The sequence below is a fragment of the Dasypus novemcinctus genome, chromosome X (assembly GCF_030445035.2).
Source record: "Dasypus novemcinctus isolate mDasNov1 chromosome X, mDasNov1.1.hap2, whole genome shotgun sequence".
Taxonomy (NCBI): domain Eukaryota; kingdom Metazoa; phylum Chordata; class Mammalia; order Cingulata; family Dasypodidae; genus Dasypus; species Dasypus novemcinctus.
Window position 1 is genome coordinate 85,526,646 of NC_080704.1, and position 12,222 is coordinate 85,538,867.

Sequence of the window (12,222 nt, forward strand, 5' to 3'; positions counted from 1 at the left end):
GCTGAAGTCTGAGCCTGACAGTCTCTTTTTTGGGAAATGAAGCTTCCAACTCCAACGAGGAAATAGTTCCCTAGGTGTCTTACCCTGTTAGCCAGGAATGGGCACTGACCTCTGTGAAATGTAGTGCTCTAGTCATGAATCTTCATTGTAGATGGGAAGTCTCCTTCCATTCTTCCAAGGACATTGCAGGATGTACTTCTGGTCTCCTGGGCCCCCAAAACAGATGATTTTGATATCTCTGACTAATTACTAACTGCACTGTAGGATGAGGTTACTCTTGGAAGACCTCTGCCACCATTTTGTCCCTCCCTCCTGTTATTTCTTTTTTAATTGTGGAGACATGGATACAACTCACACTTTCTCATCTCAACCAATCCCATATCATCAAGTAAGATTAATCACAGTCACAATGTTGCAGTACTCTCACCACCTTCCATTACTCAAGCTTTCCACCTCTACAGATAGAAATCCTATGCCCATTATGTGCTAAGTCCCCTGCTTCCTGCCTCTGGCAACTTGTACTGTAATTTCTATCTCTATGAACATACATACTATCTGGTATTTTCTTTATCATTACTACAGGGTTGAATTTTAACATCCTAAATCTATTGCAATCTCATATTTGACACCACCTTAACTTCAATAGCATACACAAACTATGTTCCTATACTCCTCCATCTTCTTTACCTTTGTGTACTTCTTTCACAAATTATGAGTTAAATTATGAGCATGAATTACATTGAGACCAAAACAACTGATTCATTTTTACATTTTTTTACATTTGCCTTTTAGATGCTATAGTATGTAAAAATTGAAGGTATAAGCCAAAAATACATTAGTTCTGGCATTCATATTTAGACATGTTATTGCCTTCACTGGAGATCATTATTTCTTCATGTGGCTTTGATTTTGTCCTTCCCTTTACACCTGTGTGGAACTTGCAATTTGTTAAAGGACTCCAACAGTTTTTGTTTAACTCAGAATGCCTGCTTCCCTCCCTCCCTCCCTCCCTCCCTTCCTTCCTTCCACCCAACTTCCCTCCCTCCCTCCCTTCTACATTTATTTATAATCCTTTTAACATATACTTCTAATTTTTTTAAATTTTAAAGATGCTTTAGATAACATAAATGTTACATAGAAATGTATGGGATTCCCATATGCCCCCCTCTCTCCCCCTCCCACACATTCCCACATAAACATTAGCCTTCATTAGTGTGGTACATTTGTTAAAATTGATAAACACATATTGCTTAGATCCCTTGGGGCAGATGGATGGAAATATCTTGCTTGCAGTTGCAGTCACTCTTTGCTCCTTGGGATGGGATTTGCCCATCATCATGTCCTTGTTAGTTGTCCTGGGTGAGTTCAAAGAACTAGAGAGTGGGTGATGCAACTCTGCTTAGATTTGGGGCCCAACTGGCACATGAATGACCATAGATTTTTGTCTCTGGTACATATATTTATCAAGTATAGTATTAATTATTGGTTCAAATAAAAGGGAAAGAAGAGCCATATATGGGGAAACTATAAATTAGTCTAACTTTTTTATACTGGGGAGCATACATTCCAAAGTAAGGCCCACTGACATGGTACCAAATTCCTGAGCTGTCTGCCCTGTTTATAGTGTCTGAATATCTCTAGAGCCCCAGAAACCCTGCTATTTGAAGCACTGTTTACTGTGGCAGTCAATGGATCCTACTGAGATGTGTATAAGCATAACTCTGGAATGACCTCCTGATTCACTTGAAATCTCAAGCCATAAAGACTCATTTGTATTCATCATTTCCCCCTTTTGGTCAAGATATTTTCCAGATCCATTGCTAGTTAGTTGTACTTGTTAATATTCCCTTGATGCCAAGGAGGCTCATACCCAGGAGTCATGTCCCATACTAGGGCTGCGGGGGGAAGGTAGTGTATTTATATGCTGAGTTTGGCTTAGAGAGAGGCCACATTTGAGCAACAAGAATGCTTTCAGGAGGTAATTCTTAGGCAATATATAATACTAGGTTAAGTTTCAATTTTACAAGGAAAGGTTCATAAGTACAATCATCTATATCAAGGACGTGGCATAATGGTCTGTCTTTCATCACTAGTACTTGGGGATTATTGCTGTACTATTAGAGAATGTAGCAGAGCTCCCCAGGATGGGAATTCAATATTCTTTTGGTTATTGTGTGGTTCTCCACCCACTAAGACAATGTTCCATGAACACTTTTCATATGCCTTAGAGGCCTGCCCCAGGTGAACCCCTCCCCATACATTCCCCATAACTGATACCCTGAACCAGTGATTCTCCCGTCACAGTTGTGACCCTTCTGTGATCCAAAACCACCCCAAAAATGAAGCAAACAAAATAATCAAATAAAATTAATAAGAAAATGGAATAACAGTAGTTTTAAAAATAAATACAAAAAATTAAATAATTTGAAATAATAAAAAATTTTAGATAATATGACTTTCATCATTATAAGATGTGTTATCTTGGATGTACAGTGCCATTTTCTTCCATATATTCCCCCAGTGTCTGATTTTTTTCATTTTACCTTCAAAGATGTTTTACAGAAAAGTCACATAGGGAATATAGAACATTCCCATATACCCAATGCCCTCCCTCTTTCCCCTTTTCCCTATTAATAACCTTTTACATGCAGACGGTACATTTGTTACAATTTATATAGAAATACTGATGCATTGCTACTAACCATGGCCAATGATTTACATTATGGTTTACATTTTGAACTGTACACTTGTATACATTTTTCTGAAATTTAAAATGGCCTGAATTCATTATTGCAAGATCATGCAGAACAATTCTAATGCCCTAAAAATGTTCTATGTTCTACCTATTCTATTCTTCCTTCTCCCTCCCCTCAGAACTTATGATAACCACTAAATTTCAATTCAACATTAAGATTCATAGTTACTTGCAATAATATTGAGGGCTTGATATATTGGTCTATTTTCTTTTTTAGGCACTGCCTATGTTCTCAAGGGGTTCTTGGTCCTCCCAGAAAGGGAGTTTGATATTTTCTTGTTTATTGTGTGGGTCTTCACCCACTGAGATAGCACACTGTGAAAAGATGAACACTTACAATTTCCACAGAAGCCTGCCCAAGGTGTGCCTTATCTTATATATCCCCCACATCCAATATACTGCCCTAGTAAAACCCCCACCATATTTGAAAAAAAAAAAACATTTCAAACATTGTAATTTTAACCACGAACACACAAAACCCCAGATTTCATTTGTTCCTTCCCCCTCCCCTCTCCCAAGTTACACAAGTTACATGGATAGCCCAACCCAACTCCCCCAACTCTACACCCCTCATAGACCAGCACCGCTGAACCAATTCATATCACTGCACCACTCTCATGCCCATCCACTGCACAAGTATACCTTTCCATCTTATCATAGCTTTTGCCCACATGGGCATTGGTTCACCACCCTCTACTCCATTTCTGTCTCCTGTAAACCTATCTTCCAGACTCTAGGTCTGTAAGTCTGCTCAATTTGCTTAATTCATATCAGTGAGGTCTTGTACTATTTGTCCTTCAGTGCCTGGCTTACTTCACTCAATGTAAGGACTTCAAGATTCATCCATGTTATCCCATGTTAGTATCGCATTCCTTCTTATAAATGAGTAATATTCCACTGTATGTATATACCACAGTTTGCTTAACCATTCATCTGTTGATGGAATTTGGGTTCCTTCTAGCTTATGGCAATAGTGAATAATGCCACTATGAACATTGGTGTGCATATATCCGTTTGTGTCCTTACTTTCTATTCTTCTTGGTATATACCCAGTCATGAGATTGCTGGATCATATGGTAGTTCTATAGTTAGCTACCTGAGGAACGAGGAACTATCCTCCACAATGGCTGCACCATTCTTCATTCCCACCAGCAGTGGATAAGTGTTCCCTTTCCTCCACATCCTCTCCAACACTTGTAGTCCTCTTAAATATGTACTTTTTTTTCAGTAGAAAGAAGCCCAAGTGCTATGTTCTTCTGAATTCAAGTTGCATCTTTCTCATAACTAGTATCTTGCTTTATACAGGTAAGGGAAATAATAAAATAACTTTGTCTTAGCCATACAGATGAAGAATATCTTTTAGAATCATAATCTTAGTGAGCCACCCCTTTTCATGTGACTAGATTCATGGTAGGAAAGCAGCTTAACTGAAATTCTAGATCTAGGGAAAGCAATTAAGCTTAACTTCTTTTGTTCACTTTTTTTCTTTATTAGAGAAGTTGTGAGTTTATAGGATAATCATGCATAAAAAACATGATTTCCAAACACCGCCCTATTAGTAACACCTTGCACTAAAATGGAACTTTAGTTAAAAGTGATGAAAGCACATTTTTTAAAAAAGATTATTTATTTATTTATTTATTTCTCTCCCCTTCCCCCCCCCCCCCCCGCCCCCGGTTGTCTGTTAGCTGTGTCTATTTGCTGTGTTTTCTTTGTCTGCTTCTGTTGTTGTCAGCAGCATGGGAATCTGTGTCTCTTTCTGTTGCATCATCTTGTTGCGTCAGTTCTCTGTGTGTGGCACCATTCCTAGGCAGGATGCACTTTCTTTCATGCTGGGCAGCTCCTTATGGGGTGCACTCCTTGTGTGTGGGGCTCCCCTACGTGGGGGACACCCCTGCGTGGCAGGGCACTCCTTGTGCGCATCAGCACTGCACATGGGCAGCTCCACACAGGTCAAGGAGGCCCGGGGTTTGAACCGCGGACCTCCCATGTGGTAGACGGACGCCTTAACCACTGGGCCAAGTCTGCCACCGAAAGCACATTTTTATAACTGTATTATTAACTATAGTCCCTGGTTTAATTTAGGGTCCACCATTTGTGTATTTTAGTTCTGTGGATTTTAAAAAAAATTTTTATTGCTACCATATATACAACCTAGTATTTCCCCTTTTAATCATATTCAGATATATATTTTAGTGATGTTAAATGCATTAAATATTGTGCTATCATCACCACCATCCATTAACAAAACATTTCCGTAATTTCAAATAGGAACCCTGTAAATTTTAAGCCTTAACTTCCCATTCCCTATCACCACCCCATTCCTGGGTAACCTGTATTACAGATTCTCCCTCTATGAGTTTGCTTATTCTAATTCCTTCAAATCAGTGCAATGATACATTAATTGTCCTTTCGTGTCTAGCTTGTTTCATGCAACAAGGTTCATTCATGTTTTCCCATGTATCAGGACTTCATTTCTTTTGAGAGCTAGATAAAATTCTATTGTATGCATACACCACATTTTATTTATCCATTACTCAGTTGGTGGACTCATGGGTGGCCTCCATCTTTTAATGCCACTATGAATATTGCTGTGCAAATATCTGTTCCAGTCTGTGATTTCAATTCTTTTTCATTTTTGAAACATGGTTTGTCAGATATAGAATTAATGGTTGGAAATATTTGCTTTTACCCCTTTGGAAATGTGGTCCTACTATTATCTTGCCTCCTTGGTACATTTTTGAAACATGGTTTGTCAGATATAGAATTAATGGTTGGAAATATTTGCTTTCACCCCTTTGGAAATGTGGTCCTACTATTATCTTGCCTCCTTGGTTTCTGATGAGAAATTGGCTCTTAATCTTATTGAGGCTCCCTTGTACGTTACGCTTTGGTTCATTCTCCTGACTTTCAGAATTCTGTGCTTATTTTTAGCATTCTAAAATTAGATTTTAATATGCCACAATATTAGTCTATTTGAGTATATCCTGTTTGGATCATCTTTGGTGTGTATATTCATGTGTTTTGTTAAATTTTGGAAATAGTCATTGTTGTTTTGAATATTCTCTTCGCCCTTTTCTGTCTGTCTTCTTCAGCTGGGACTCCCATGATGCATATATTGTTATATTTCTATTATCTTATCTTCAAGTCCACTGATTCTTCTTCCAGCTTCCAGCTTTGCTTTTCTGTTGAACTCCTCCAGGGAATTTTTAATTTTTAATATTGTGTTCTTCAGCTCTGTTTGTTTCCTTTTTTATACTTTTTATCTCTATTGATATTTTATTTTTGTTCATCTGTCATTTTCTTGATTCCCTTTAGTTCTTTGCCCATGTTTTCCTTTGAGTATATTTTTATAAGTCATTATCTAGTATGTCCCAGGCTGGTCTTTCTCAATGATTCTTTCTAATATTTTAATCTCCTTTTCCTGGGCCATTGCTTCCTATTTCTTTGTATGATTTGAAATATTTTGTTGACACCTGGACATTTTGGTATTTTAATGTGTTATCACTGAAATACCAACTCTGAGGCATATGTTCCTTAAGCTTATATCCAGCTAGTGTTATGATAGAGCTTTCCTTCATGTTCAGAGCTAATTTTAAAAAAGGAAAAAAAAAGTAAACACCTTTCCTAGACTTTGCCCATTGATCTGAGCAAGTACTCTCCTTCAGGGCTTATCCACACAATGAGTTTAGGGAATAACTTCAGGCCAAAGCATTGGGGCCTTTCTGATCCTTTCTGTATATCCATCTTTCCTTGAGCATGAGCCTGTGGCCCTAGGAGTTACCCCTTTCACATGGATACTAATGCTTCTTCTTCCCTAGGAAACTGTTTCTTTATGGTCTTAAGTACTGCACTTCATGTCCTATAGCCTCAATTCCTTGATGCAGACAACCACAACTTAACTGTAGAAGAGTTCTTTGAGATATCTTTTATATTCAGGGCAAGGTCTGGGATGATGAGCCAGAGATGAATGACCTAGTTTGGTCCTTACACTGCCACCATTAGATTGTGCCAGACATATATGCTCCCAGTATATGTATGAGGTTTCCTCAGCTCCTTCCAGAACCAGGATTAGGGACTCACATTGGGAGAGTGGGCCAGCCCCTCACCAAGCCAGTGAGGGCATGGGGGAGGGGCCAGCCAGGGTACCATTTTCTTGGTTCAGTGCTTGTCCTGTTTTTGAAAGCCTAGAGAACTGAAAATGTTGTTTCTGGTAGTTCTTGCTAGCTACTCAAGCTTCTATGGGAGCCCTGAACCTTTTCACTCTACTATCTTGATAAGGGCCTAGTTTGTCTTACTCTTAATTTATCTTTATTCTAATAAGACTTATCCTTGAACACTATTCTGGATCTCTTTTTCATAACGGAAGGTTATTTGTTCCTCTTTCTGCCCAGCTTTTTGTCTTATCAGCATCTCTACCATTCTCTGTTATTAGCCTTCCTGAAGTATCCAGTATTCTTACCTTCTGGTTTGGCTGCTGTGGGAGTGTAAAGATAGACTTCCAGTAGGTCCAGGCAAAGAATACAAAGATGGCATGGTAGAGTATGAGGTAGACAACTGAAATAAGAGAAATATCAAAGTTTATACTATCTTTTAATCAATTTCTATGTCAAAAAGATATAAACATCAATAACAAATGTCTATCGCATTTCCCTATTTTCACATATTCTCTAGTATTATTATAAAATATTCATTTGTACCACTTTCACATGCTTAGAAGTAAAAACAGTGCAAGAACCCATTTATAATGCCATATTTTGAACTACAGACTTTCTGGAAGTTGCATGTTTAAAAATTTCCATTTCATTCTGGGAGTAGGGGGACACTGTCCTTCATAACATTGTGGGGGTATTGTATCCAATTGTCATTATTTCTGCTACTGTGGATGCTGAAACATAATGTGATAGTATTTGCTTAGCACTTCAGTGTTTGTAATGTTCTCTCATATATATCATCTCATTTTATTTTTTCATCAACATTGTGAGATAGGTAATAGGGTAGGGAATATCTTCCCCATTTTTTAATACATGAAGAAACACTCACATAAGTAGTTGATTAACTGAAGTCCCTAAGTTAATACCTAATTTAGCCATGCCTTAAACAGGCCTTCTGACTTCAAATCCAAAGTTCTTTCCAATAGCCCCAAAGACTACAAACTGCTGAAATGTGAGTTTTGTCTTTGAGTGAGTTGTGCAAGGGGCTTCCCACTACCTTTCTTTTCATATTCTTTGCCTTTTGTAAGGCTTTCCCAATTTGGGAAATTTCAGCATTCTCCACAGAAGTGATTATAGGTCTGAAAATCACTTTAATTTTTCATTATCCTTGGATGGTATGTATTATTACAGCACGCCATCAGAAAAATTCAATGGAATGATATTACTTAAAACTAAGTGTGGTAGTTTGAGATTATTTTTTGAATCTCAAAAAGAGAAAGATCATGTTTGTAAACATATTTATTCCTCTGGGTGTGATACCCTTTGATTACATTAAATTCAGTTGAGGGGCCTTTGATTAGATTGCCTAATAAGGTTGATTTAGGGCTCTTGATTGGACTACTTCAGTGAGGCATTACTCAGGATAAGTCTCCATCCTCTTCCTGTGTCTGATAAAAATGGAGACACAGAGAGAGACACACAGACAGACAAAGGAAAAGGAAGCCACCGTAACTGCCACGTGATAGAGTTTTCACCCATAGCTGAGCTGCAAAGAGGGAAATCCTTGAGAGGCTTAAGGAGTTGAGGCCCAGAGAGAGACAGAAGACCCAGTAAGAGACAAGCCTTATGTCAGATTTACCTACAGTTGGAGAAAGGCAGAGGCCTCAGCAGAGATTGGCAGCCATATTGCTCTGCCATGTGGTAGCTGACTTTGGTGAGAAAGTATCTCTTATGTGTCCTGATTTGGACTTCTTTTTTTTTTTAAGACTTATTTATTTATTTATTTCTCTCCCCTTCCCCCCCACCCCAGTTGTCTGTTCTCTGTGTCTATTTGCTGCGTCTTCTTTGTCCGCTTCTGTTGTTGTCAGCGGCACGGGAATCTGTGTTTCTTTTTGTTGCGTCATCTTGTTGTGCCAGCTCTCCACGTGTGCGGCACCATTCCTGGGCAGGCTGCACTTTCTTTCATGCTGGGCGGCTCTCCTTCCAGGTGCACTTCTTGCACGTGGGGCTCCCCTACATGGGGGACACCCCTGCATAGCAGGGCACTCCTTGCGCGCATCAGCACAGCACTGCGCATGGGCCAGCTGCACATGGATCAAGGAGGCCCGGGGTTTGAACCGCGGACCTCCTATGTGGTAGACAGATGCCCTAACCACTGGGCCAAGTCCGCCGCCCGATGATTTGGACTTCTTATGGCCTTAGAACTAAAAGCTTGTACCCCCAAGTAAATCACTTTTTTTTTATTGAAGTATATCATTCATACATGAATACACATAAACAATAAGTGTATAGTAAAGACTGTGAACTACAAAATAAACATTCATAACATCACACAGGGGTCTCAAATATCACCCTTCCACCAACTCTTTGCATTGGTGTGAACCATTTGTTACAAACTATGCAAGAGCATTGTCAAAATATTACTACCAACTATATTCCTTATCTTACATTTGGTGTATTTTCCCCCAAAACCATAGTATTTTTTTAAAAGGTATTTTTGTTACAGATCAAGTAAATCACTTTTATGGAAGCCAATCCATTTCTTGTACTCTGCATTGGCAGTCCTTTGGCAAACTAAAACACTAGGTTAATAGAATTCAGTCTCTCATATATTCAGGGCAGAACTGAATAAATAACACCTTTATTCAAGTGTAGTTAGGAGGCAAGAACTAGGAAACAGGGACTAAGAATTAGGTGGAGGTCAGAATTTGTAGAAGTTTGTGACACTCAGTAAGGAATGTGGATTTTCTTTAAAGAGAAATGGGAGTCCATAGGTTTTTGGAAAGCATTTTGGCAGAGAGCTGACTTGATATTTTTTAAGCATTACTTTAGCTGCTCCACGGACAGTGGATTTCAGGGGACAAGACTTTAAGCAGGGGGATATAACAGGAGGATGTTGCAGTATAATAGCTAAGATCCCGTTTAAGACTACACAGTTAGTAAACAGTAATTGCAGAATCCACGCCTGTGCTTCTCCATATCTAAAAGTTATTTCAAAAGTATCTCTCTTGAGAGAACAGATGTAAAATGGTTAGAAGAAAATATTATAGATTTCGCACCAGAAAAATGAATGAACTAGAAAAAGAGAGTGGAATTAACTAGGTGGTAACCCTGAAATCAGACTGGACATTTAGAACAATCATGGGAGTGCCAAAGGGAGAAGTTGCCCAGCATTCAAGCTTTGTAAGGGAAGCTATGTGCAAGCCAGCAACCAGCCACCATTTTGCAGATCCACCACAGCAGGATACTCTGAGGAGTTGGTAGGCACCAGGACAGGCAGGAGAAACCTTTTCCTCCAGATATTTGGGTTTCCAAGTTAATGTTGGTCTGGAAGATTCCTGAGATACCAGCACAAATGTTAGTCTCAGTTTTTGCTCTCTCAGCACCAGTAGGTCCTATCTCCCTAATGCCATCTACTAGGAAACTTGGTACAGAGTACCTTTCTTTTCTTCCCTCCCTCCCTTTCTTGCTCTTTCTATCTTTAGCTCTAGCTCTATCCCTCTTCCTTTCATCCTTTCCTTTCATTTCTTCATTTCTTGTCTATCTGGCATATTTCTGAGGGCCAGCACAAATTCAAGCCTTTTTAGTCCCTTTGGCAATAGCAGCTTCAGGTTTCCAATGGAATCTATTGGGGCATCTGATGTGGCATTATGCTTTTGATCAGTTTTGTGTGTTTCTCTTTTCTTCTCTTTTTTTATTAAAATTTTTTTTTGTCTGGAAAATACTCTCAGTAGTAGTAGTTTTACACAAACACCTATCAAGAAACTTGGGGAGGCAGTGTAGCAGTGTACACTTTTTCATTTATTTTTTCTTTTTTGGGAGGGAAGTCTGGCAGATCACTGAGGAACAGAAAAAATGGTTGGCACCAGTTATCAACAAGTAAAAATCATAAACTTCTGAGGACTGAGGACTGGAAGAACTAGATTTCCAGGGTGAATGAAAGATAATACTGAAAATGTTCAGTTCTTAAATAAAATTAAGAAACATACAAGGAGAGAGGAAAGTATGGTCCAGTCATAGGAAAAAACAGAATTCAAGAGAAACTTGAAATGGAGAAAACCCATTTGCTGAATTACTAACCAAATCCCTTAGATCAACACTCTTAAATATGATTAATGACAAAAGGAAAACATGTCAAAAGAAATAAAGGAAATCAGGAAAATGATGTATGAACAAAATGAGAGTTTCAGTAATGAGAGAGAAGTCAAAAAGAACTGAATAGAATTCTGGAGCTGAAAGGCACAATAATTGCAATGAAAAATTGAATAGAGAAGTTTAACAGCAAATTTGAGCATACAGAAGAATCCATGAATGTAAAGATAAAACACCTGAAATGATTAAGTCTGAGAAGCAGAAACTGAAAAGAATGAGGGAAAATGAATAGATCTGGAGGAACATCATAGGAGTCTCAGAAGAAGAGAAACAGAAAGGAACAGAAAAAACTGGAAGAAATAATGACCAAATGTCCCAAATCTGATGAAAGATATGAATATATAAGCCCAAGACGCTAAATGACTTCCAAGCTGCATAAAGTCAGAGACCTAAATAGAGACACATTATATTTAAATTGTCAAAATCTTAAGACAAAGAGAATATTGAAATCAGCAAGGGATTTCAAGTGGACCAATGACATGTCATATATAAGGGCTGCTCAATAAAATTAACATCTGATTTCTTTTTTTTTTTTTTTCAGAAAGTCTCTGTGATGTGAGCCCCACTCAGTGAGAGGGCATGGTGGAAAGAAAGAAGCCTGGGACAGAGCTCCTGCCAGGAGGGGAAGCAGCTCCAAGGTTCCAAGGCCAGGTTAGACTCCCAAGGAGGGGGAGGAGGGAATGGGTTTCCTGTCTGGGCAGTCAAGAAGAGGGAAGTACTTACCAAGTTGGGGCAGGGAGCCTGAGAAACTGCTGAACAGAGAAAGGGCTGGGAGGAGAGAGTGTGTGATGCTGAGAAGGAAGGGGCAACTGCAGGCTGGTGTCCCCCAAAAAGGACATGCAGGGCATGGGAGGCTAATGAAGTAGAAAGAACCTAAAGCCATGATAGCAGACAGAGCTGCGTTTACCTTGACCTCAGTGGGAAAGTGGGTTTAATGCTCATCTCAGAGTCATGGTCAAGGTTAAATGAGACAATGAATGAAGAATGCTGAGCACATCCTAAGTGCATGGTAGTACATGCTAGCTGTTTTTATATTCATTTTAATCGTAAGTAGCACAACCAAGAGTTCAGTTAGACCTCGGGCCTCTTAAGAGTGTACAGGAGAGCGGTTGTGGCTCAAGCTATTGAGCATCCATTTCCCATATGGGAGGTCCTGGGTTG

The 12,222-nt window shown here is 39.1% G+C and overlaps 1 protein-coding gene across 3 annotated transcripts in view; it reads right to left on the reverse strand.

Moving 5' to 3' along the window:
* Nucleotides 1-12,222, reverse strand: part of ZDHHC15 (zinc finger DHHC-type palmitoyltransferase 15) — a 324,251-nt gene that overhangs the window by 120,729 nt on the left and 191,300 nt on the right. For all 3 annotated transcript variants that reach the window (XM_058291298.2, XM_058291301.2, XM_071213383.1), the window contains one exon: nucleotides 7,218-7,312. In XM_058291298.2, the coding sequence (XP_058147281.1) occupies nucleotides 7,218-7,312 (95 nt within the window). The remainder of the gene's footprint in view (nucleotides 1-7,217; nucleotides 7,313-12,222) is intronic.